The sequence below is a fragment of the Coenobita brevimanus genome, chromosome 60 (genome assembly GCF_032717465.1).
Source record: "Coenobita brevimanus isolate Jiangsu-jjx chromosome 60, ASM3271746v2, whole genome shotgun sequence".
NCBI lineage: Eukaryota > Metazoa > Arthropoda > Malacostraca > Decapoda > Coenobitidae > Coenobita > Coenobita brevimanus.
The window spans coordinates 29,410,899-29,437,946 of record NC_137013.1 but is presented as its reverse complement, the minus strand read 5'-3'; the positions used below and the strand labels follow the sequence as shown (position 1 = coordinate 29,437,946).

The 27,048-nt window shown below is 40.0% G+C and overlaps 1 protein-coding gene across 3 annotated transcripts in view; it reads left to right on the top strand.

Moving 5' to 3' along the window:
- The window catches only part of LOC145403197 (E3 ubiquitin-protein ligase RNF34), a 214,781-nt gene that overhangs the window by 104,299 nt on the left and 83,434 nt on the right, over positions 1-27,048 (top strand). For all 3 annotated transcript variants that reach the window (XM_080275011.1, XM_080275012.1, XM_080275010.1), the window contains exon 3: positions 11,862-12,057. In XM_080275011.1, the coding sequence (XP_080131137.1) occupies positions 11,862-12,057 (196 nt within the window). The remainder of the gene's footprint in view (positions 1-11,861; positions 12,058-27,048) is intronic.

The following is a 27,048-nucleotide window of genomic DNA, read 5'->3' as shown; positions in this document are numbered from 1 at the left end:
CTCCCGTTTCTTCTGCAGAGTCGACACCACTCTCTTCCTCTTCTCAGGCGGCGGGGCCATCATCACACACACGAAGGAGAGGCATGAGAGCAGCAGGAGTGCCTGCAGCAGGTAAGGAACCACCACAAAAGCGAGCACGTGGGCAGCCATGACGATGAGCGTGCATTCGTGGCGAGATACAGGTGGAAAGTGGGGAGGATGCAACGGCGCTCTATCGGACGTCGGAGGAATGACGCTCCACAACAAAGCTGTCCCGCACCGCGCGCGGCAAGTTCAAATTACAGGCGGGGGGGGGGGGGAACCCGGTTTTCGGACCATTTTGGGAATATTGGATCCCGGGACGATTATGTCCGGTTAGTGGGGATGTTCGGATATTGGGCGTTCGGACATTAAAGGGATTACTTATGCAGTATACTGTACTTGTACAGTATATTGTGTTGTAGTTATTGCATTATGTGGTCTGTCTTTATATTTTTTTTTTTTTTCCAGAGTGGTAATGATGGTATATTTACTTGAGAACTGTACTTAAATAACTTTTTTGGGTATCTGTCTTTAATTTTTTTTTTTTTTTTTTTTTTTTTTTTTTTAAGCATGTCATTCCAATACTCTTACTCCAGTACATCTAAAAACTATCTAGAAAGTATTTGTTATGCTTAATAATGAAGTTTGACTATGGTCACGGGCCAGTGACAGCATAGAAAAGTGCAAACATGGGTGCTGACCAGTGACAATTGGCTGTTCATGTTCAGACCAATCATTTGTGTTTTCTTCTCATTAAACCAACACTAGCAGGTCTCCTCCTCCTCCTCCTCCTCCCCCCTCCACGGCAGCCATCTTGGAAAGACGTGTTCATAAACGCTCTGCATATCCAAGTGCTTTAACGACAAATTTGAGTGAATATTGGTGTGAAAGTGAATAGACAAGTGTATAAGAGTCCTAGCCACATTTCCCGCGTGTAAAGTATTTAAATAGATTTCATGTAAAAATTTTTGAGCGGGTTAAAGGTGTCAAGATTTCGCCAGTCCCTTTGTTTACATTATATTCCCACCCTCTGCATCGTATTCCTGCCCTTTCCTGCCTTTATTTCTGGTCTCAGTCATATTATAATTTATTTTCCCGCAGATCAAGGTCGGTTATAACGATATCTAGCAAGTAGATTATATTTTCTCACAAGTAAATGTTGTAGTGTACTGAGAGTGTATTTACCTACTAGCACCCTTTGTTTTGGTTCCCACTATCAGCCTTGTACGTCTTACTGTAAAGTCTAACATTATCAAACATTAACTGAGATGCTTGCTAGTTTAGTGCAAGTGAATAACATTGTCTCCTGTATAGAGTAACAACTGTGTGATTGATGTTACAGCAGTGAAATAGTTTGTACACTATAAACAATTGTTCACTGAGTGAAGCTAGGTTTTTATTTTGATTTTTTACCCAACATTCCATTGTTATTTTTTTGTTTTTCCTTTTTTCTCCAGTGAATCAGTGTATGGTGTATTTCCACAATTCATGGTAAGCTAGATTATACCATAGCAAGTAGATTTTCTTTTCATTTTACACAATTCATGGTAAGTTAGGTTGTACCATAGCAAGCAGATATTCTACTCTTTTTACACTGGTAAAAGAATTCATGTAGGTTGGATTGTGCTATAGCAGGTGGATTTTCTATTCTTTTTATACTGGTAAAGGAAGATAGTATATAAAAAGTAAATGAATCTCCCTAGAAATTCAATATTTTCATTTATAGAGTAAACTGTCCATTTGTAACAACATCCCTTAACCAGTTGTATATTATTTTTTTTATTTTTGTGGGATTTTGGAAATATTGCTGCAAAATGCCATCTATCCTGAAGGTCTGCTAGGAATGTACTGGTCGTTTTGCGCCTCAGTATTTTTCGGATTACTTTTCGACACCTGTGTGCAAACTATGCATCTTGAGAAGAGATCTAGAAAATGGTTTAGCCAAATCGCAGAGAAATTACAGGGAACTCAAGGCAGAGTTTGAGATAATGAAAGAGTTTGTAGCGGCAAACGTAGGAGTCAGCAACAGCACTCAGGAAGGAAGACGCGTACAAACTGAGTTCGTACAAGCCCCTGCCCATCAGGCAGTTACAAATGATAGTGTACCAGTATCTTCCTCACCCAGTGATTCAGTACGTTCCTCGCCAAGCGAAGCCCCCTTTACTGTTGTAAGAAATGGCGCAAAACCCGGAAAAAGTACGAGGAAGCACCTTCCCATAACTACGTATAATCGCTACCAGATCCTTGCCAAAGCGGTTGATGAGCCAGAAGAAACAAGGCTTATTGGGGACTCTGTTGTACGCAGTCAGCTGGAGGAATTTTGTGGACGCTCCTCCAGCAGCAGAAAGAGGTACTGTTTTCCAGGAGGTGGACTATGTGATATCACAGAAGCCTGCGATGAGGTCACAAAAAACGCAAATGATAAAACTCTATACGTCATCCATGTTGGTACAAATGATCTGAAGTGCAATAGATCGGAGGAATTGCTAGCAAAATATCATGAAATGATCAAACGATTCAAAACTAAATCCACTAATGTGATATCTGGTATACTCCCAAGGGTCAAGGCAGAGAATAGTTTTTATGGTAAGGCCTTCAGCACAAATAACCGACTCAAATCTCTCTGCACGCAAGAGGGAGTTGACTTTGTCAATCTGTGGGACCAGTTTTATGAGCAACATACTCTGTTCCAGAAAGATGGTCTCCATTTAAACTCTGTAGGTGCGGCACAGCTAGGTAGACTTTTACACGAAAAAGTTGCCATCTTCAAATAAAAAAACGCGAAACGTCCAGGAGCAGTGACCTCAACGTAAATACCCGCAGAGTCATAACACCAACTGTTTGGGACGGAATTAGAGTCTTCTATGTTAATGCATGTAGTCTACTTAACAAGTTTGAGGATTTAGAATCTCTTATTTACCTAGAAAATTATGACATTGTTGGCATTACAGAGTCCTGGATTAACACATCTGACCATGACTTTCTGGCGGAATACTCATTAACAGGGTACAATATTTTAAGCTGTGGGCGACCACATCGAGCTGGTGGCGGTGTTTTACTATATGTGAAAACTAGTCTCCACCCCCTTGTGCTATCCAAAGCCAGTATTACCAACATAGATGCCAGTTATTCATCCATCCATCTATTGCCAGATGCCATGTGTCCCAAATGGGGTGGTCAAGGGCTTAGAGTTAATTGTTTTACAGGGAGGGGCACTAATCCTCCACCAGCCCCACTTGACACGTAGGGATGCCAACAGCATCTGGTGTTCCCAGGCAGTCACCCATCCAAGTACTAACCAGACCCAACACCAGTTATGTTCAGCTAAATATTAATTCACACAAAATAAATGTATGTCTCGTCTACCGTCCTCCAGCACAGTCAACTGAGATAGATGAAAAACTTTATGATCAAATTGCGGAAATTTGTTGTCAAGTGGATAGCATAATTTTTGGAGACTTTAACCTACCGGTAACAAAGTGGGGTGAACCGCTAACAGCACACTCATGACAAGAGCTTTACACGAATCTTCAAGAAAGCGCTCTTTCCCAACATGTAGAATACCCAACGAGAGGAAACAATATCCTAGACATCAGCTTGACTACAAATGATAACCTAGTCAACAACGTTGAAATAGGACCTGAGTTTAGTTCAAGTGATCACCGAATTATAGTTTAATATTACTACTGAAAAAGTAAAAGAAATGGAGAGCAAAGAAAAGGTCCCAGATTATCGTAGAGCTGATTTCACTAGGCTCAGAGCGCTACTTGCAACTGTCGATTGGAATCAAATGTGTGAAACCGATGACATAAACCAAGCATGGGAAATATTCACCAAAAAATTTAACGAAGTGGTAAAGTCATGTGTGCCACTACGTGACAGGGGTCCAGCTGGTAATAGCAAACCAAAGTGGTGGTCCAGTGAAATTAAAAGAAACTTAATAGCCAAAAAACAGGCATACCATAAATATAAAACTACACAAAATAATGATGATAAATTACAGTACGAAAATCTACGCCGCATATCGAAAAGACTTATTAAACAAAGCAAAAGAGCACTGGAGATCCACATCGATAATACATGTACTTGCAAATTAAATCCTAAAGAATTTTACAGTTACATTAGAAAGAAAAAGGTTATGACTACATCAATAGGTCCTCTAGAAACGAGCAGTGGCAAACACACAGAAAATGAGGTTGAAATGGCAAACATTCTTAATGATTACTTTGCGTCTGTTTTTACAGTTGAAAACACCACCAGAAACCTACTGCTACCCACAAACCAAGCAAATAGCACAGTCCTTAGTAACTATGCTATCCATAATAATGATATCCTTTCAGCCATAAATAGTACCAACATAAAGAAAACCCCTGGCCCCGATAAAATATCACCGAGAATTCTCAGAGAAGCAAAAAATGAGTTACTGCTGCCACTCTCTGTCATATTCAACAAATCGTTAAGTACTGGGAAAGTTCCATGCGAATGGAAACCAGCAAATGTAACACCTATTTTCAAAAAAGGAAATGAGTCACACCCAAGAAATTACAGACCAATCAGCTTAACATCAATAGTGTGCAAGATAATGGAAAAAATCATAAGAGATAAAATAGTTAATTATCTAGAAGAAAATAATATACAGTAATTAAAGACTCGCAGCATGGATTCAGACATCGTCGTTCGTGCTTAACTAACTTACTGGACTTCTTCCATGATGTTTACAAATCATACGATGACTCAAGAGCAGTAGATATAATTTACCTCGACTTTCAGAAAGCATTTGACACTGTCCCTCACAAGCGTCTCATGAGCAAAATAGAAGCACGTGGAATAAAAGGAAATACGCAGAAATGGTTACAAGACTGGCTTTCAGACCGAAAACAGCTAGTTGTGATAAATGGAAAGGAATCCAAATGGCGTAATGTGATCAGCGGCGTTCCCCAAGGCTCAGTCCTTGGACCGATACTTTTTATTATCTGTATAAATGATATTGATGAGGGTCTAAATTGTAAAGTATCCAAATTTGCAGATGATACTAAAATAACCAGTAAAGTAACTTCAAAATCACAGTGGCAGGAGTTACAAAATGACCTTAATACTTTAGCAAGCTGGGCAGAAAAATGGCAAATGAAATTCAACACAGAAAAATGTAAAGTACTTCACATTGGAAGTAACAACGTCCATGCGAACAACAAAATGAACAATATCCAGTTATCAAGTACAGACAATGAAAAGGATCTTGGTGTGATAATATCAAATGACCTAAAACCAAGTAAGCAGTGCACCGAGACGGTTAAAATTGCAAACAAGCTGGTGGGTTTTATTGGAAGAACTTTCGAGTTTAAATTGGAAAAAGTCATACTTGCCTTGTACAACTCACTATTGCGCCCCCATCTTGAGTATTGTGTGCAGTTCTGGTCTCCGTACTACAGAAAGGATATTGAAAAATTAGAGAAAATTCAGCGAAGATTCACAAAAATGATACCACGACTTAGAAACAAACCATATGAGGAACACCTTGAAGAACTTAAATTATTTAGCTTAACGAAGCGCAGGTTAAGAGGGGACCTTATTGAAGTTTTCAAAATCATGAAGGGATATGACAACTTAGACATGAATAAATATTTTGATATAGACCGGTCGAGTCAAACCAGAAGTAATGGCTGCAAAATTATGGGAAAGCGTTTCCAATCCCATGAAGCAAAATACTTCTTCTTTAACAGAGTTGTAAATATCTGGAACAGATTACCCTCAGATACCGTGAACAGTATCTCAGTTGAGACATTCAAAAACAAAATAGACAAGTATTTGCACGAGAATCCTCAGCTGACTCTTTTTCTGTCCGAATAAGTTTCTTTTATAGCTACGTGTAAGTTCATTCCCCTTTTGTCTACAAGACGTACTTTAAACAACGTACCCGTACATAGTGTCGTGTCACGTCATTATACATTTTTCAATTTATTCGATGCAAATAAAGTAATATAAGCACAGATTAGAATCTGCACAGATAACCCTGAGTAAATGGTCACTACTCTTACTTTCGACCTGTGATGGGCTGTGGATCACTGAGGGTCCCTGTTAGTCAAGTGACCACCATCAGGATTTTTTTAATGTACCAGGGGTCACTGCTTCAGGATGAAACTTGTGTACTTGTCCCACATGGGAGAGTTCCTTGTCTCAGTGGAGTGAACGGAGCTAGGGCCTGATTGACTGCTGCCTACCTCAAAAGCGCCAGGCAAGGCTGCCGCACCACCCCTAAACATCCACACTGTGCAGTGTGTAGTTTCCACGTTATGTCCACAGACTTCCCTTAAACTCAATGTACCAATTTATAATGTCATGCCGTAACTATTCGTTTTTTTTTTTTTTTTTTTTTTTTTTTTTTTTTTTTTTTGTCCGACTCCGGGCAAAGGAGTTGATTTGATTACTTTCTCTTTCAGGTTACTTAGTCGGGTAGCTTATTGACAAAGTATTATAGAATGTGACTTTTCCTTTCCAGTTTTTCCTATGAAATTTCCATGTCAGTTTTTCCATGTTGCATGGTGTTTTTTCACACTTTTTCCTGGAGGGTTTGGTGGTGGGGGGAGCCTTCTTGCTTTACTATCCTTATCCTTCAGCATGTAGAGTTAGATCTTGTAGTCATAGTTTTCTCTGTAACTAGCAGCCTCGAAAGGACCATAAGGTCTGTTGCTGTTTGCTTTCCTCCTCCTCCTCCTCCTCCTCCTCCTCCGACGAGAAAATACAGCAAAGAATCATAAAACTGATACCACGATTGAGAAACAAACCATATGAGGAATGCCCTGAAGAACTTAAATTATTTAGCCCAATGAAATGCAGGTTAAGAGGTGACCTTTTTGAAGTTTTCAAAATCGTGAAGGGATATTTTGAAAGAGACCGGTCGAGTCAAACCAGGAGTAATGACAACAAAATTATAGGAAAGCGTTTCCGGTCCCATGAAGCAAAACACTTCTTCTTCAACAGAGTCGTAAATATCTGGAACAGATTACCCTCAGATATCATGAACAATATCTCATTTAAGACATTTAAAAACAAAATAGACAAGTACTTGCACGGGAATCCTCAGCTGACTCTTTTTCTGTCCGAATAACTTACTTTTACCAGCTATGTGTAAGTTCATTCCCTTCCTGTCTACAAGACACTCCGTAGAATTAACGTACCTGTACACAGCGTCACGTCATGTCATTATATATGTTTCAATTTATTCAGTGCAAATAAAGTAATAAGCACAGACTAGGATCTGCACAGATAGCCCTGAGTTAACGGTTACTACTCTTACTTTCAACCTGTGATGGGCTGTGGATCACTGAAGGTCTCTGCTAGTTAAATGACCACCATTGGGATTTTTTAAAATGTACCAGGGGTCACTGCATCAGGAGGTAGCTTGTGAACTTGTCCTGCATGGGAGAGGTCTCAGTGAAGTAAACGTAGCTGGGGCCTGATTGACTGTTGCCTACCTTAAAAGCACTAGGCAAGGTTGCTGCACCCCCCCTGAATATGCATACTGTGCACTGAACAATTTCCATGCGATGTCTACAGATGCCCCATTAACTCAACATACCCATAGATAATTTCTTGCTGTAGATATTTGTTTATTTGATTACTTTCTCTTTCAGGTTATTCACACTGGTAGCTTATAGGTAAAGTAACTTTCCCTTTTCAGTCTTTCCCATGAAACTTTCATGTTAGTTTTTCCTTGCTGCATGGTGGTCCTTCGCACTTTTTCCTGGAGGGTTTGGAGGAAAGGGGAGCCTTCTTGCTTTACTATCCATATCCTTCAGCATGTAGAGTTAGATCTTGTAGTCATAGTCTGCCCTGTAACAAGCAGCCTTGAAGGGACCGTAAGGTCTGTTGCTGCTTCTATTCCTTTGTACTGTATTCCTCCTCATGCTCATCATCATCATCATCATCGTCTTCGTCATCAATTATTATTCTCCTGACTTCTTTTTCTTGTTGAAGGGAAGGGTGAGGCATGGTCCAGAAAGAGAAAAGCACAATAGAGGGAAAACTAATCAACAGCATACCTAGGGAAATGAGCCACATGCTCTTAACTCGCCATTCAGGTCCATGGAATCCTGACGCTGCCTCTGCTGTGTTGCCATCTACAACTTTTCTTGACATTTTTCTTTATAGATGTGACTCACACTACCCATCAGTACGACAACAGTGAAACTAAAAAGGGGATGCCAAACCCTCGCCGTGTGTTCTGTTGTATATACTGCATCCAACCAAATCACTCCCCTGTCAGTTCCCACATCGATAAGTCTCCATACCTTGCTTTCTCAATTACCATATCTGTTTACCTTCAATTTGGCTTACCCATGCCATCTCTCATCATAAGGCTTACTTATCATATCCTTTTCATCATCTTGTTACATATTTTTTCTCCAATTGGCCATACTATCAAAGCACACTTTCTTCAGCCCTGTTGTCAACAGACTCCACAACTTTCATGGGTTATTTTTTCTTATCCACTGTACCCAATCAATAGACATTCATCAGTAATCCCTTTTTCACTGCTCTTACTCTTGTCTCTTTTTGTTCTGTCACACCAATATCTCACACTCATACCTTAACTCCTTAACCGCGGGGCGTCACTTTCGTGACGCTTGGGAGCAAGGGATCATACCGCGGGGTGTCACTTTTGTGATTCTGTGTTATTTTGAATTCGCCTGGGCTTTCAAGTGGTGGCTTGTATCATCTATCAGTACTGCCAATGTCCAACACTAGTCAGCACTCTTAATCTCATCTGTACTCCAATCCATTGTTGACAATTTAGCCATTTCTCTCCGTTCTTGACTCCCCTCCCTACCTCCCCTCCATTACCCTCTCCTCTTGCCTGCCCGGCCATGGTACGCTAAGTAAATCTTCCGTGGAATTTTCCACTGATTTCATCCATTGAAATAAGCTCTATGCTCTATTCTTATACCAAATAATATATACAAAAAAGAAATAAGGTAAGTGAGAGTGCCATACACCTGGAATTGGTTAATTATCACCTGACAGCACCTCACATTACTTGTTCGCTAATTTTCGCTGTTTATTTCCCTTTGAAATATGCCATATAATCTATTCTCGTAATAAAAATATATATAAGAAAGGAAGGGAGAAGCCTAAGTGATATTTACGTTCACCTGGAACTACCTAATTATTGCAGGCCACCACACTGTATTCTATCTATCTATCTATCTATAGCCCGACGCCCTAATCCCGCAAAGGGTGGCCACAGACAAAACGCCTCCAAGTCACTCTGTCACCCACCATTCGATTCCCCCCCCCCAACTCACCCCCCCCTCCCTCATATACCTCTCAACTCCATCCCTCCACCTCATCCTCGGTGTACCCCTCCCTCTCCCTCCCTCCACCTCACCTGCATACACCCTCTTAGTCAGTCTTTCATTCTCCATTCTCTCCACATGTCCAAACCACCTCAGTGTATTTCTCCTAATCTTTTCAACCACATCCACATCTACCCCACAACGTTCCTTCACTTCTTCATTCGTCAACCTGTCCCTCCACGTCACTCCACTGTATTCTACACTAAGTAAATCTTCCCTGGAATTTTCCACTGATTTCATCCATTGAAATAAGCCCTATGCCTTATTCTTATACCAAATAATATATACAAAAAAGAAATAAGGTAAGTGATTGTGCCATACACCTGGAATTGGCTAATTATCGCCTGACAACACCTCACGTGCACTCGTTCGCTAATTTTTGCTATTTTATTTCCCCTTGAAATGTGCCGTATAATCTATTCTCGTAATAAAAATATATATAAGGAGGGAAGGGAGAAGCCTAAGTGATATTTACATTCACCTGGAACTACCTAATTTATTATGTATTGTCTAGATTTCCTGCCAATCATTTCATAGCTATATATTGGCAGCTGTCACAAGGCTGACGTTGGCAGTATTGCACTCCCCCTCTAGGCAGGCCACCAGTATCAGTTTACTGTCGTCTTTCAAGGTGAGAGTACGTCGGATTCGCGCCTGTCAAATTCCACTGCTTTTTAGCCCCATGCAAAGGGCCCTGTGACCTCTACCCCTAACTAAACCTCGTGTGGAAAGAGGTAAAGGGCTGACAAATGATAGAGAGTGACTACGATCTTTCTGGTGAGTAAAACAGTGCAAGTGGAAATGTAAATAATGTGTAAACAGCAAGTGAAAGCAGTGAATGTAAGTATAAGTGAACAGTGGAAAATAGTTTTATAAGTTACTGCAAATGACAGTGCCTAACACCAGTGTAAATAAAATAGAAATGTAAATAATGTAAATAAAATAGAGAATGTAAATAGAAAAGTAAATGAGTAGTATAATAAGAATACAAGTATATATACTAGGAGTAATGAAAGTGAAAGTTTCACTCTAGCATGTATGAATACTATGAGTTATGAGAGTGAAGGTAAAAGTGACATTCACTCTCAGCGCTAGTATACAGGACGAGAAAGTGAATGCTACGTATTTTACTGAAAGAGAAATTGAATGCCACAGTGACAATAAACTATTATTACTGAAGGAAACTTATGGATAAAGATTGTAGGTATATATAAGTGTTATAGAGTAATAGAAATATAAAGTGTGAGGAGTTTTATGAATAATAAATGACAGAACACCAGCGGCAAACGATCGCAAGTGGGAAGGTCATACGCCCTCGTAATTTTCATTGCTTTCACAGTGTTTTTTTTTTGGAGTATGGATTCCAAACTATTTGAGAATCATAGAATAGTGTTTCTAGTGATAATATCAGGCTGTGGTAATCATATTACGGGTTGTTGGGAAGTGTAAAGTGGAGACTTCGTTACCCAACTTCAGAGGTCTCCACAAGTCCTACGGTACTCGACGAAGGCTCAACAGACATCCTAGGAGAAAGCTGAAGGTATGTGCCATATGGATAGGTAATTTTAATGTTCTAGGTTTAATAACTGATTTTTGGCAAATATTTTTAGAGAGTCTGTCGGAGCGCGAATGTGCCCGCCGGAGCTGCAAGTCAGAGCAAAACAAGCCCGCGGTTTAGGGATTAATAAGGGGACTAAAACACCTTGCAATCCTCTTGCAGTCTCCATACCCTCGAGCACTGTTTAGTATCAAGGTTCTCAAAGCACCAGCCACATATATCTCTGTGCCACTGTACTCTCTACATCCTTTGCGCATTACCTTGCTTTTTTATATACTGCACCCAGGTACGTAGGTTCCTATCCCAGTTCAAGTCTCTCTCCATTCACCATGATATCACAGTGGGAGTCAACTTCCCCATCAGCATCCATGACACTAAACATTCAGTTTCGAAGCTTGACCCTCACAGACATCAAGACTCTGCAGCAGTCTACTGTACAAACCTCATGTTCACTGCCACCAAGCAACACTGGTTTGAATCCATCACGTTAGAGATATCCCACCCTTCGTTATTGATTATAATTCCTCTCTCTCTCTCTCTCTCTTTCTCTCTCTCTCTCTCTCATTTCCATAACTCAGTTTTTTACTTCATTAAATATATATATATATATATATATATATATACAGAATAGGCATAGGGACATTACACATCTTATTTCACTCAATCATTGATCTTAAACCTTTCACTCAGATGCTCATCTTGTTATTAAATAATTATACCATAATATCTCTATACATGTTACTGTTGCAAAGTAGGTTGCTGCCAAAAGGATACAAATACCGTGAGAGAATATCAGGGTGCCGTATGTAGAATAAGTTGATAAGAAGTACTGTGAAGTCTCCTGTGCTGTTGAGAATTTGGCCTTCAGCATCGTAATGTAATATATAGTGACATTGTTACAGGTCATTTTCTGTTTTATATCCACACAGAAAATATGTGGTATATGTGGACTGGTGTTCTGTGGAGAGTGCCTGAAGCGTGTGAGCAGTGGTGGGTCACGACGATGTAACAAGTGCCTGGTACTGACACAGTGGCCGCTAGACATCTCAGAAGTCACAGCACTGAGGGTTAAGGATCTTCGTCACTTCCTCCATTCTCGTCACATCGACACTGCCACATGCACAGGTAAGATTCTTGCTCCCAGGTATAAAGTCTGTTCTTAATGCCTACTATTTATCAGTGAATGCTTAACCCATAAACTAACTGACAGCCTAAGCTGCACTGCAGGAGATTGCAACTGTCGTCTTAGACTGCACCACCTCCCGTTCACCCCCTACTCCCCAGCCAAACCCTACCCTCTCCCATGAACCTGTAGCCCCCAATCAAGCCCCTACCCCCTCCATCAACAACTCACCAATCCACCTCCCACCCTTCTCTCAGCTGAATATTATAATTGGTAGTAGCTGGTATATCAGCAGTTAATTGTTGGCATTTAGTCTTGATTGTACAGCAGTATAATTAGAAAAAATACTGTAAAACTTTCTACAAGTAATAAGACCTAGAGCGGTGCCATCTTCGTCGTGGGTCTACCCCCCAGAGGCTGTCGAAGAGAAGAGGAGGACAGCATGGGGGCCAAACCACCGCAAATCCCCCCGACCCCTCACGGGGCTCGAGTACCTAGGAGTGGCTTCGGTCGCCCGGGCAAGTACCACATCTCCCAACACAACACACACAACAACACCGTTTTTTCTACACCGAGAAATGACTCCCCAGCTGTCATTTCTCGACGACATCTTCTAGCCGGTGACATTGAGAGCAATCCAGGACCCACCAACAAATACATATGTCCAACATGCTCAAAACCAATCACGTCGAGCCGACAGACAAAGGGTTCAGTTCAGTGCAATTCCTGCAAGAACTGGACCCATTTCACCTGCACAACACTTGCATCCAGAAAACATTACACAAACACATGGACCTGCTCCTTATGCTCCTTCCCCCCACCCATCAACCCCCCTGCCAATCCTACTCCTACTTCCTTCACACCTCCACAGCCAAACCCACCGACCCTTCCCACACCATCCAGTCCCCCAACTCCTCCCATTCCAACCCATCCTAATCCACCTCAACCCTTACCTCCATCACAGCCTCCTCCTACCCCTTCCCCTCTACCCACACCACCTCCCCCCTGTGCTGCAGCAGCCAACATACATCACACACACAACATAAACATCCTTCAGTTAAACATAGATGGCATAAACACCAAAAAACATGAACTCACACAATTCATCAAACAACAGAACATACACATTGCCATCTTACAAGAAACAAAACTACACAGAGCACAGAAAACACCGACATTTCATAACTTCACCACCATTCGACAAGACCGGGCCGACGGCGGTGGCGGTGGACTCATCACCCTGGTACACAAATCCATCAACTTTGCAGATACCAGTGCACACACAGTCACTTCTCCCCTCACGTGACACCACAACAGAAATACTATCTATCTATCTATTGCCAGACGCCTCAATCCCGTTTGGGGTGGCCACAAACAAATCGCCTCCAAGTCGCCCTGTCCCCCGCCATTTCACTGCCCTGCTCCCAACTCACACACCCCTCTCTCATATACCTCTCCACCCCATCTCTCCATCTCATCCTCGGCCTCCCCCTCCCTCTTCCCCCCTCCACCTCACTCACATACACTCTCTTCGTCAGTCTTTCGCCCTCCATCCTCTCCACATGGCCAAACCACCTCAGTGTGTTCCTCATAACGCTTCCTATTACATCCACATCCACACCACAACGCTCCTTTATATCCTCATTCGTCAGCCTGTCTCTCCACGTGACTCCACAGGCTCCTCTTAAATAACTCATTTCCACTGCTCTCACTCTTGACTTTGTGTCCTTCCAACAATGTCCAAGCTTCACTTCCGTACGTTAGAGTTGGTATCACAATACTGTCATGTAGTAACTTTTTCACTTCCATGCTCACTTCCCTGTTTCTTATCACTGCTTTCAAAGAACCAGCAACCTTTCTTCTCTGCTGTACCCTTTCAAGCACTTCACCCTCCAAACCTCCATCCTTACTCATCACACTACCCAAGTACTTAAACGTACTCACATTTTCCAATTTCTCACCATCCAACCTCGCTGTACATTCACTAACTTCACCTCTCTCAAAGACCATCACTTTACTCTTCCCTACATTCACCTTTAGATTCCGTTTCATACACACTCTCTCAAACTCATCCACCAAGCCTTGCAGCTCCCCTTCGTCTTCACTCAGCAACTCAGAAATACAGTCAATTAAAATACGCACTGGCAACAAATCACACATAACAATCACTAACACATACATTCCCCCCCCAATCGTCCCCCACGGTTAAGGGTTTAAGGCATTACGTCTTCCAGCCTCCGGGGGGACCGACTAAGGGTGGACGGAGCTACAGTACAGTAGGAGGGTATATAACAGTACATTACAGTACAGTACAGCTGTATTTCATGTTGTTTTTGCTATTTCATGTCTTTATGTTTGCAAATGTACATACATTGTGATTCAGATGCACTACTATACATAAAACATCATCATTTTTATTGCATATTAGATCACTTGTATGGGTCATGGGTTCCTTATCCATGAGTCCAGGAACGCATCCCTATTTTTCCCATTAAACCTTAATTTCGCTTTACGATATTTCGGTTTACGATTGCCTTTCTAGGAATGCATACCAATCGTAAAACGAGGGAGACCTGTATATGAGAGAGGGGGGTTTGGGTTGGGAGCAGGGCAGTGAAATGGCGGGGTACAGGGCGACATGGAGACGATTTGTTTGTGGCCACACCGTACAGGATTAAGGCGTCTGGCAATAGATAGGTAGATAGATATATATATATATTTACAGTGGTTCCTCATTTTTCGACACATTTTACTTTGACGCCTTGTTTTTCGCTCAAGAAAAAGTTTCCAAGTTGTTTCACACCGCTGATTTCCCTACATTTCGCAGCTCCCAACCGGCAGCCGAAACTCAGCAGACAATGTGTACCAACGCTCAATCTATGGCCCGCACCTACGAAATTACTAAGTATTTTGTATTGACTTCTACTTAAGGCCCAGGCTGGAGTACTTTACTGAGTGGACTACTTAAGTGCTACCATCGATACTGCTTAGTGGTCCGCTCAGCAAAGCACAAGACTCCTAAGTGGAGGAAATCTGGATGAAAAGCAGTGCATAACAAAATTGTTGTGAATAAAACAATGAAGTATTTCAGACACAATGCATGACCAATCGAGATTTTGTTACTAATATTACAAATAGGAGGTACTACTATTTTTTGTGTGTCGAGTGCAGAGTGAAATTTGAATTTCTTGTTAGTATTTTCCATCATCCACGTTACGTCGTTATCCTTTTGATTTATGCCTTTTGTAGTCGAGGAGCCTGTGGAGTCACATGGAGAGACAGACTGACGAATGAGGATATAAAGGAGCGTTGTGGTGTGGATGTGATGTGATAGGAAGTGTTAGGAGGAACACACTGAGGTGGTTTGGCCACGTGGAGAGGATGGAGGGTGAAAGACTGACGAAGAGAATGTATGTGAGTGAGGTGAAGGGGGGAAGAGGGAGGGGGAGGCTGAGGATGAGATGGAGGGATGGGGTGGAGAGGTATATGAGAGAGGGGGGTGTGAGTTGGGAGCAGGGCAGTGAAATGGCGGGGGACAGGACGACGTGGAGGCTATTTGTTTGTGGCCACCCCAAACGGGATTGAGACGTCTGGCAATAGACAGATAGATAGTAGTCGTTTCCCCGTCAAAACCTAGACAGTTCCATATGATGTATGTTTTAAGACGTTTTCCCGGTGTTTTGTATGTATGTACAGTAACCTCTCAAGTAACGCGAGGGTTAGGTTCCTGGAGAGGTCGCGTTAGTTAAAAACGCGTTTTTTAAACAATTTTCCCATGAATCAATGGTAATATTGGGGGTTACGTTCCTGGACTCTGGGAAAGTCTACCCACTGGGGGAGCTATGCTACTCTAAACTTAAGAGCAACAATATTAATTTGAAGGTAAATCCAAGTAAAAAACAAAAACTGTATATCTGGGGAGAAATAAACAACATTTGAGCCCTAGTTGGGCCGCAGGGTTGTTTACTTCTCCCCAGATACATACTGTTTTCCTTTTTTTACGTGGATTTTCTTTCAATTCTGCTTCATTCACGGCATTGTGAAAGTTCCTCAACATTGTTAATGCATTAGTAGGTCATAAAAACACTACCGTATAAGCAACATTTTCATTACAGTAAGTAGGTCACAAACAATAACAACACAGCCTCACTTCATCTATGCATCACTCATCATCTGCTGCTATCCCTCCTTACCCCACTATCCCACCTCCCGCCACTCCCCACCCTAAATTTGTTGTCCCTCCTCGCTCTGCTGCCCTTCCTCTTCCTCTTCCTCTTCCTCTGACTCCCGTGCTACTGGTGATGAAGATAACTCCCTTAAGTTTTCTGTCTTCATCATAAAGAACTGCTCTATCTTGGTCTGAATGGTTTTCTTCTTTCTGTTCTGCAGCATCATGTTGTAACAATTTAGATCTGCCATCACTTTCTTGGCCAAATTTTGTCCGAAAATGAGCCAAATTGCACGGATGGGGCCAAACTTCATTTTCGAATATTATAGTTCGAATAAAACCAGTTTAAGCAAGAGACAAATAAAAAATTGTAATTATGCATAAACTGCCACACACAGTCTATCAGCTCGGGACTGTCCAAGGCGCGCACAGCTAATTTGAAACCATCACGTACGAGTAAAGTTGCGTTAAATCAAGAAACCCTTGTTAGTTAAAGATATCTCCTTAAATATTTGCTTGTGTTAAAACGAAAACTCATTTTTTAAACTCGTGTTAGTTGAGAGGTAACTGTACTGTACTGAATGCATATGATAAATAATGGTTACCACGCAGCACAGCTAGTGCCTAATATAGTGACAAAATTCGTTAGGAATCCCTTCACGACCTCACATCAACGAGTCTTTCAGTCATTTCCCTGTCAAAACTGGTTAGGTTAGGTAAGATTATGGTTGGTTCCCGACTCTTCATGCTTGCAAGACGTTTCCCGGTAATTTTCTTTATGTACTTAAATGTCTGCATGATTATGGCAAAGAATTATTACCATGGAACACGGACGTAACTGAATTTAGGACAGTCGTGGATAGCTGGCATGACCTTGGCTGGTCATTTCCCCGTCAAAGACTGGTTTGGTTAGGTTATGGATGATACTCTTTAGATACACTTTCTTGTTGTTTCCTATTATTCTACACATGTATTCTAATTTGCTGTATGAAAATATTACCAGATTATTACCGTGAGGCACAACTATTCCTTGGTTTTGGAAAAATTCATCAATAATTGGCTGCATAATATACAGTAACCTCAACGTGTCCCGCATTTCCCCATCAAAACATGGACAGTTCCCCATACAGTACGCCATAAAGAGGTTTCCTTGTTTTACATGTACTCTGCTGTAGTGAATGACTGCAATAAGGAATGGTTACCAAGCGGCACAACTAGAGCTGAATAATTGGACAGTATTCATTGTGAATCATTTTCACAATCTAACTTCGCCAAGTCTGTTGGTAGGTCTTGATTTCGTCAAAACATGGGTAGGTTAGGTTAGGTTATGATTGGTTCCCCGTATTGTGTGCTTATAAAACATTTCCTGGTTATTTAATACATAACCACTAATCTACTGAATAATCATAATGACTCATCTCCATGGATACAGCTAGCTGAATTTTAAGAGAAAATTATTTGCGAATCACTTGCATTAGTCACACAGGATTATTGTGTGGTTACTGTGACCAACTATTCTCTGATTGTTATTTCTTCTGCAAAAGAGCCACAACATTCGCAACAATATGACTCAAGCCTTGTTATATTTCATTGATAAATAAGTTGTAGATGAACAAGGAAAAAAGGTCATAGGGGAAGTTGACACACGTAAGTTTGTTATTGTGATCGTAATGTACCGTACGTAAGATCTTCAGCCATGTCGCGCAATTATTTCTTAACGAAGAATCGTTACATGTTTCTCATAACACTGTTTATGTTGGTCTTGATGGACAAATACATGAAATGGATGTAAAATAAAGCTTATCGATCTTTAAGGAAGGAAAGAATAATAACAGTCCCACGACCGAGATGGTAGACTCAGCCTACCAATTTTTGATTCTGTTTGACTGTTATTACAGCCTCTCTTCCTTGTAGCAGTGAGTAAAATAATGTTGTTCTAGTTTCTCCCTTCATTTTAGTTACAAAGAGGGCCATAAAATTACCGTGGTTTAGTTTACAGACTCTGATGTTGAAAATTAAATAATCCAGTGAAAAGTGGCAGTTTTTTCTTGGTTAGTGATATCGGGAGTTGTGGCCCCTCACTTCCCACATGATAAAGATATTCGAGAAGATACTAAAGGACAAGATCATTATGTATTGAAGAGCAATGATCTCCTGATGAATGCTCAGCAAGGGAACCAGCCCATCCACCCTACAGTAAACACACCTTCACTTGCGACTCAAGCCAGTTTTCACTTCTTTTCTGGTAAGGATTTTTGGTGTTGCAACTCTTTATAACAGTTTTAATGTCTTTTCAGGTACATGTTTATTGTGTTATGATGTTTTAGCACTAGTAAAAACTCTTCATTTACTTTTGGGTAGGGCTTGTTTCATGTTGTAGTTCTTTATGTTGGTATTATGGAGCTTTCTGATAGGGTAGGTACGTGTCCCACCGGAACACTTCTCTATTTTTCCCATTGATTCTTAACTTCACACTTCGACGTTTCACATTTTGCGCGGTTTTGGAGGAACATCCAAGCAGCGAAAACTATGAACCTCTGTAATATATATATATATATATATATATATATATATATATATATATATATATACTGATATATGTATACATACTCAGTCTCATCTTAAATGTCGGGGCCAACTGCCTAGCCCTGGGCTCCTACACTCCTCATGGGGCAATGTAGGATTGGATGATGGATGGATGGATGGATATACATCATCATCATCATCATCATCCAATTCTACTTTGCCCCATGAGGAGCGTAGAAGCCCGGGGCTAGGCAATTTGATCCTGACATTTAAGATGAGAGTGACCAGCCTCACTCATCCCTGAGTGGCATTACATGAGCAATAACCCCAACCATCCCTTGGATATAAACCTTCACCGGCTCAATCCGATTGGAGTGCTGTAATTACCCACTAAACCACCACGTCCCATGATTTGGTTATATGGTTACCACCCAGCGTAGTAAATGGTTTCCTGGTGTACAGGAAACCATTAGGCTTGTCACTCAGTGTAGAGTCACCCATAGGCAGAAGGAAGAGGAAAGAATGAAAGAAAGAAAGACAAAAGAGGGAGTGTAAGTCACCCGTAGGCAGAAGGACGAGGAAAGAATGAAGTAAAGAAAGACAGAAGAGGAAGGAAGAAATGGAGAGAGGAGAGGAAAGGGCAGACACCCGAGAGCAGCACTACATCGAGTGAGTGGATGGTGAGCGCCCCCACCTACCACATAGGATGGTAGCCCCTTTTGGGGCTAAGATGCGAATGAATGTGTTTGAATGGATGAGTAAATGGGGAGTGTGTCGGCCTGTCTCGGCTACCTCCCTTTCCTTGGGGGAAGCAGCCTAGGTATATAGATAGATAGGTATATATATATATATATATATAGATAGATAGATAGATAGAGATTATGCACTCACACATATATGTAGATAGATAGATAGATAGATATATATAGATAGATAGATAGAAAGATATATATATATATATATATATATATGGATAGATATACAGTACTAGAACTTGACTCTTCTGAAATTGTTCTACTTAAAATACAGACAAGATATGTAAAATCCATCCTAGACAATTTACCTCCCGACAAAGCTCCAGGCCCAGATGGAATTTTGCCAATTGTTTTGAAAAAGTGTTCCCCTGACTTGCCTCTGTTCTAGCAAAATTATTCAGACTATGCATACGTACTTCTTCATTCCCAAATTCATGGAAAGAAGCCAATATCCACCCAATTCCGAAGAAAGGAAGTTCCTCTGACCCCTCTGATTACAGACCAATAGCTGTCACATCTTCTCTTGGTAAGGTATTTGAAACTTTAATTAATGAACACATTGTTAAACATCTTGAATCCAACAGCTTAATTATAGACAAAATGATTTTTGCCATGAATGATCCACCATTGACATACTCAGTCTCCTAACTCATATCATCCATCAATCAATTGACCTACATGGAGAAACTCATGCAATAGCCCTTGATATTTCTAAAGCTTTTGACAGAGTGTGGCGCCGTTCTGTACTGTCCAAACTCCCTTGCTATGGACTAATGTCTTTTTTTCCCTTTGATTTCCTTACATCTCAATGACAGGAAAATAAGAGTAAAAGTAGATGATGTAGGAAAATAAGAGTAAAAGTAGATGATGTATATTCCAATTTCCACTCAGTTAACGCCAGCATGCCGCAGAGATCAGTTCTGGCGCCAACCCTGTTAATGATCTCTTATCTGTCACCCACAATCCCATCCACTCATATGCAGATGACTCAACACTACATAGTTCATTCACACTCAGACTCCCATTTATAAAGTCTAATATCTCTGCCTCTCAACTCAGTACAGCCATGTCCATAAATGAAGACCTATCTACGATCAGTGAATGGGGACAAAACAACCTTGTCTCATTTAGTGCCAGTAAAACTAAATACTGTATATACAGTTTACTAATACACAGATATTGCCAAATTCGTATATTACCTTCAGTGCTACCAATATTCCCATCTCCAAAAGTATTGAAATTCTCGGCGTCTTACTTAACATTGCCCTCAGCTTGACCTGTCATTTTAGATCACATGCTAAAACTGCCTCAAAGAAACTTGGATTATTGTACGGAGTCCATAACTTCTTCATTGGCACGCAGTTAGCTATAGTTTATAAGAGTCATGTGCGCTCTCAGCTTGAATATTGCTCACTCTTGTGGAATGGATGTGGAGAGGTTGCATTAAAACAACTAGACAAAATCCAAAACGAAGCTGTTAGAATTATTAACAACCCTGCCATTACAAATAAACTACCTCCCCTGCAAATAAGAAGGAATGTTGCCTCCCTTGCATTATTTAATAGATATTTTTATGGCAAATGCTCAGACGAAGTTGCGTCCATGGTGCCACCTCTCCATGTGTTCCCTCGTGCTACACGGGCATCTGGTAGCGCTCATGACTGGAATGTCACTCATCTATATTGCAGAACTTCTGCTTATCAGAATTCTTTCATTCCCCGAACTGCATCTCTTTGGAACTCGCTTCCTTAGAGTTGTTTCCCTCCAAACTTCAGCCTACTGCTGTTCAAGTCTAACTATTACAGATATCTTATGAACAGAGGACACCAGTAATCTGGTATATACCGCAATTTTTTTTTTTCTTATTCATTTGTTTTTCATTTCTCTGTTCTGTTACTGTATTTAAAAATATACAGTAATCCCTCTAATATCCGAACGCCCAATATCCGAACATCCCCACTAACCAGACATAATCCTCCTGGGATCCAATATTCCCCAAATGGGCCAAAAACCGCAAAAAATTCGAAAAAAATCTGACTTTTTTTTTCCCTCCCATAATTTGAAATTCCCGCCTGGCGCCAAACAGCTGTTACACCATGGTCCCTTCACCCCTTCCTTCCTCCCCCTCCCCCCTCCCCTGTCAGGTTGCCATTTGGTATTTTTCATTACCAAGTGTGGGCCAATTTGGTAATGAAAAATTCGTTTGGTAATGAATTAGAATAATGCATTACCAAATGGATTTTTCACATGTATGAGGATACACAGGATGGAGATGGTGGATTGTTTGCTCTCTCTGATTAATCTGCTACCCTACATAGTGTGAAAATAATCAACATGGTGTTAGTTATAAGTAGAGTGATTACATGTATTTCCACTTGTATATATAATTAGTGAAGAATATATGCTAGCTTTACGAATTTGGTAATGAAAAGTTATATTTGACAATGAAAGTTGAGGAGATTGGTAATGTGGCTGATGCGATCTGGCACCTCTGTTACCCCACCAACATCAACAGTCACAGCTTAACTCCGATGGAGAGCAGATACTCATAACAGTGCAAGCCACAGGTGCTTGTTTTTTGTGAATAAACAGTGAATAAACTGCAATACCTTGCCACTAGAACACACGGGAATTTACAGTGTTGTGCAGTGTTAAGAAATTAGAATTTAGAGTGCAGAGGATTAACTGTGGACTGCAAACTGGCGGTTCAAACCAGTCCAGGAGCCAGGGACTTGTAAGTACCCAGAATGTTTAATATTGTATAAACTCACCTCTAAAACCTCATTTTATGGTTCTTTTGCATTTATTTCAGTCTTTTATGTCCCTTATTGGTGTGATTTGGGTCTTAAATAGGTGCAATGCATGTCCAGAGGGAGTTGTATAGGTGTTTTTCAGAGTTAGGGTCCATAAGTACAAGTCCATAAGCTGGGGCCCAATATCCGGACAGGACCACTATCCGGACCTGCCTATGGCTCTATTGATCCGGATATTGGAGGGGTTACTGTATATGGGTAGATAGATAGATAGACAGATATAGATACAGTATGTATATATATATATATATATATATATATATATATATATATATATATATATTTAGATATATATAAAACACTCAACCCTTGATTTGGCAGACCTCTATTTCCCGTATTTTGGATTTTCCGGACACGGGCTGAGGCCAGACAATATTATCAAATGCCATACAAATGCCCGTACAAGTCCAGGATTCACAACAAAGGTCCGGCCATTATTCTCTCATATAAATTTGTAAGCAGTCTGCTGCACAATGCAGTATAATTTTAACAAGGTTTTGACTCGTTTAAGGCCATTTATAACACACTCAAGAAATTATTTTTGTACATAAAACGCATCTTGGCCACCAACCTTCTTCACCCCACCAGCTCCTAACTCATGGCAATATCCCGTTTGCCTCTTACCTTTCTCAAATGTCACTATAAATAGTTTATTGCATAACACAGTAAAGTTTAAGGAAGGCTTGGACACAATAATATTCATAGGTAATAAAAAAAAACGTATTTTCTTATGGACAAAGTCAATTGGATCCATTCCTGCTCACTCAGCTCACTCGACTCGGTCTGACTAAATACCAAATTGGCACTTTTCACTGGAAAATATATATATATATTTTCCACGGTGGCTCACGCACCTAATTATCTGAAATCTACTTACAAATAAACTACCTCCCCTGCAAATAAGAAGGAATGTTGCCTCCCTTGCATTATTTAATAGATATTTTGCGATAGCAAATGCCTGTCCCAGACGGTTGCGTCCACATGGTGCCACCTCTCCATGTGTTCCCTCGTGCTACACGGGCTTTTCTGGACGCTCTGATAGCGCTTCATGACTGGAATGTCCACTCATCTATATTGCCAGAACTTCTGCTTATCATCAGAATTCTTTCATTCCCCCGACACTGCATCTCTTTGGAACTTCAGCTTCCCTTAGAGTTGTTTCCCTCCAAACATTCAGCCTACTGCTGTTCAAGTCTAACTATTACAGATATCTTATGAGACAGAGGACACCAGTAATCCTGGTGTATATACCGCACTTTTTTTTTCTTTTATTCATTTGTTTTTCATTTCTCTGTTCTGTTACTGTATTTAAAAATATACAGTAATCCCTCTAATATCCAGAACGCCCAATATCCGAACATCCCCACTAACCAGACATAATCCTCCTGGGATCCAATATTCCCTAAAATGGGCCAAAAACCGCAAAAAATTCGAAAAAATCTGACTTTTTTTCCCTCCCATAATTTGAAATTCCCGCTTCCTGGGCGCCAAACAGCCTGTTACACCATGGTCTCCCTTCCTTCACCCCTTCCCTTCCTCCCCCTCCCCCTCCCCTGTCAGGTTGCCATTTTGGTATTTTTCATTACCAAGTGTGGGCCAATTTGGTAATAGAAAATTCGTTTGAGTGCAATGAATTAGAATAATGGCCATTTACCAAATGGATTTTTTCACATGTATGAGGATACACAGGATGGAGATGGTGGCTTAGTTGTTTTGCTCTCTCTGATTAATCTGCTAACCCTACATAGTGTGAAAATAATCAACATGGTGTTAGTTATAAGTAGAGTGATTACATGTATTTCCCACTTGTATATATAATTAGTAGAAGTAATATATGCTAGCTTTTACGAATTTGGTAATGAAAAGTTATATTTGACAATGAAAGTTGAGGAGATTGGTAATAGTATGATGCGATCTGGCACCTCTGTTACCCCACCAACATCAACAGTCACAGCTTAACTCAGATGGAGAGCAGATACTCATAACAGTGCAAGCCACAGGTGCTTGTTTTTTGTGAATAAACAGTGAATAAACTGCAATACCTTGCCACTAGAACACACAGGGAATTTACAGTGTTATGTGCAGTGTTAAGAAATTAGAATTTAGAGTGCAGAGGATTAACTGTGGACCTGCAAACTGGCGGTTCAAACCAGTCCAGGAGCCAAGGGACTTGTAAGTACCCAAGAATGTTTAATATTAGTATAAACTCACCTCTAAAACCTCTTTTTATGGTTCTTTTGCATTTATTTCAGTCTTTTATGTCCCTTATTGGTGTCTGATTTTAGGGTCTTACCAATAGGTTGCAATGCATGTCCAGAGGGGAGTTGTATAGGTGTTTTTCAGAGTTAGGGTCCACATAAGTACAAGTCCATAGCTGAGGCCCAATATCCAGGACAGGACCACTATCCGGACCTGTCTGTGGCTCTATTAGTCATCCGGATATTGGAGGGATTACTGTATATGGGTAGATAGATAGATAGACAGATATAGATAGGCCAAGTATGTATATATATATATATATATATATATATATATATATATATATATATATATATATTTAGATATATATAAAACACTCAACCCTTGATTTGGCAGACCTCTATTTCCCACGTATTTTGGATTTTCCGGATACACGGGCTGAGGCCAGACAATATTATCATTAATGCCATACAAATGCCCGTACAAGTCCAGGATTCACAACAAAGGTCAAGCCATTATTCTCTCATATAAATTTGTAAAGCTTAGTCTGCTGCACAATGCAGTATAATTTTAACAAGGTTTTGACTCGTTTAAGGCCATTTATAACACACTCAAGAAATTATTTTTGTACATAAAACGCATCTTGGCCACCAACCTTCTTCACCCCACCAGCTCCTAACTCATGGCAATATCCCGTTTGCCTCTTACCTTTCTCAAATGTCACTATAAATAGTTTATTGCATAACACAGTAAAGTTTAAGGAAGGCTTGGACACAATAATATTCATAGGTAATAAAAAAAAACGTATTTTCTTATGGACAAAGTCAATTGGATCCATTCCTGCTCACTCAGCTCACTCGACTCGGTCTGACTAAATACCAAATTGGCACTTTTCACTGGAAAATATATATATATATTTCCAGACAATCACGCACCTAGTATCTGAAATCTACCAAAATTTTACTTGACAAACTTCATTAAAAAATTAGGTTTCAGTGCTAAAATGCACGAATGTTAGCAGATATTTCCCCTTCAGGTCGTCTATGTTTATATCTCGGTCAGCTGATGAGTGGTTGGCCAGTGTTAGCAGATATTTCCCTTTCAGATCATCAACACACCTCGACAGACTTCTGTTTTGTGTAAATATTTATTTTGAGTCCAAAAAAAATGTATCTGCATTGTAAATTAATATTCATCCAAAACAAAAGTCCGTCAAGGTGAGTTGTTAGGCTAGAGGCAAAGCACTTCTGCCAACTTTAAGAAATTTTCGCTCTGAATCGTGATTTTCCATTAATAATTAAGTTAAGCACAAACTTTTGACTGAATTTCAAATAATCAGGTGTGCAAACCTATATGGTGATGAAGATTATAATATTTTCCAATTAAGATTTATGATTCTGTCCAAGATCGAGATCACATTCAATGATTGTTTGTATTTCAATCAGCAGATTATTGGTTGGCCAGTGTTAGCAGATATTTCCCCTTCAGATCATCAGGACGCCTTGACAGACTTCTGTTTTGCATAAATATTTATTTTGAGTACAAAAAGATTTATCTGCATTGTAAATCGATTTTTATTACAAAACAAAAGTCCGTCAAGGCGAGTTGTTAGGCTAGAGGCAAAACACTTACGCTGACTTTAAGAAATTTTCTCTCTGAATCGTGATTTTCTATTAATAATTAAATTAAGCACAAGTTTTTGACTGACTTTCAAATAATTAGGTGTGCAAACCTATATGGTGATAAATATTAAAATATTTTCCAATTAAAATTGCTGATTCGGTCCAAGATTGCGTGTTTGTGTCTTGGTCAGCTGATTAGTGGTTGGCTGACCTTGTGGTGCTCCATTCCTTGCTCATTTTCCTTTTTTTCCTCAGCTTTCTGATCTTCTTCTATCATGCCCTCCACAGTCTCATCAGCAACTGTCTAAACAACCATTCTTAGAGTTGAAGCTAGCAGAATACATCTATTGCGTCAGTTATTATCATTGTTATTTCATTAATGTTATTATTTTATGTACTGTGTATGTGACTTGTGTTGGTATACATAGCCTACATTCCAGAATCCTCTAGATGATTGGAATAATTGCCGGACAATATTGGAGAATTCGGACAAAGTACGGTAATAGTCTGGAGAATGGTATGTGGGGCCAGACTTTTGCCATTCCCGGACTGGTCTACCCCCATTTAGTCTGGCAAATAAAAATCAAGAGATAAAGTATATATATGTGTATATATGTATATATATATATATATATAATGTATATATATATATATATATGTATATATATAATATATATAATATATATATAGTGAATATATGTATGTATATATATATATATATATATATATATATATATATATGTATGTATATATATATATATATATATAAGTTATATAATATATATATATATATATATAAGTGAGTATGTGTGTATATGTATATATGTGTATGTATATGTATAGTATATATATATATAATATATATATAATATATTATATATATATGTGTATATGTAAAAATAAATATTTT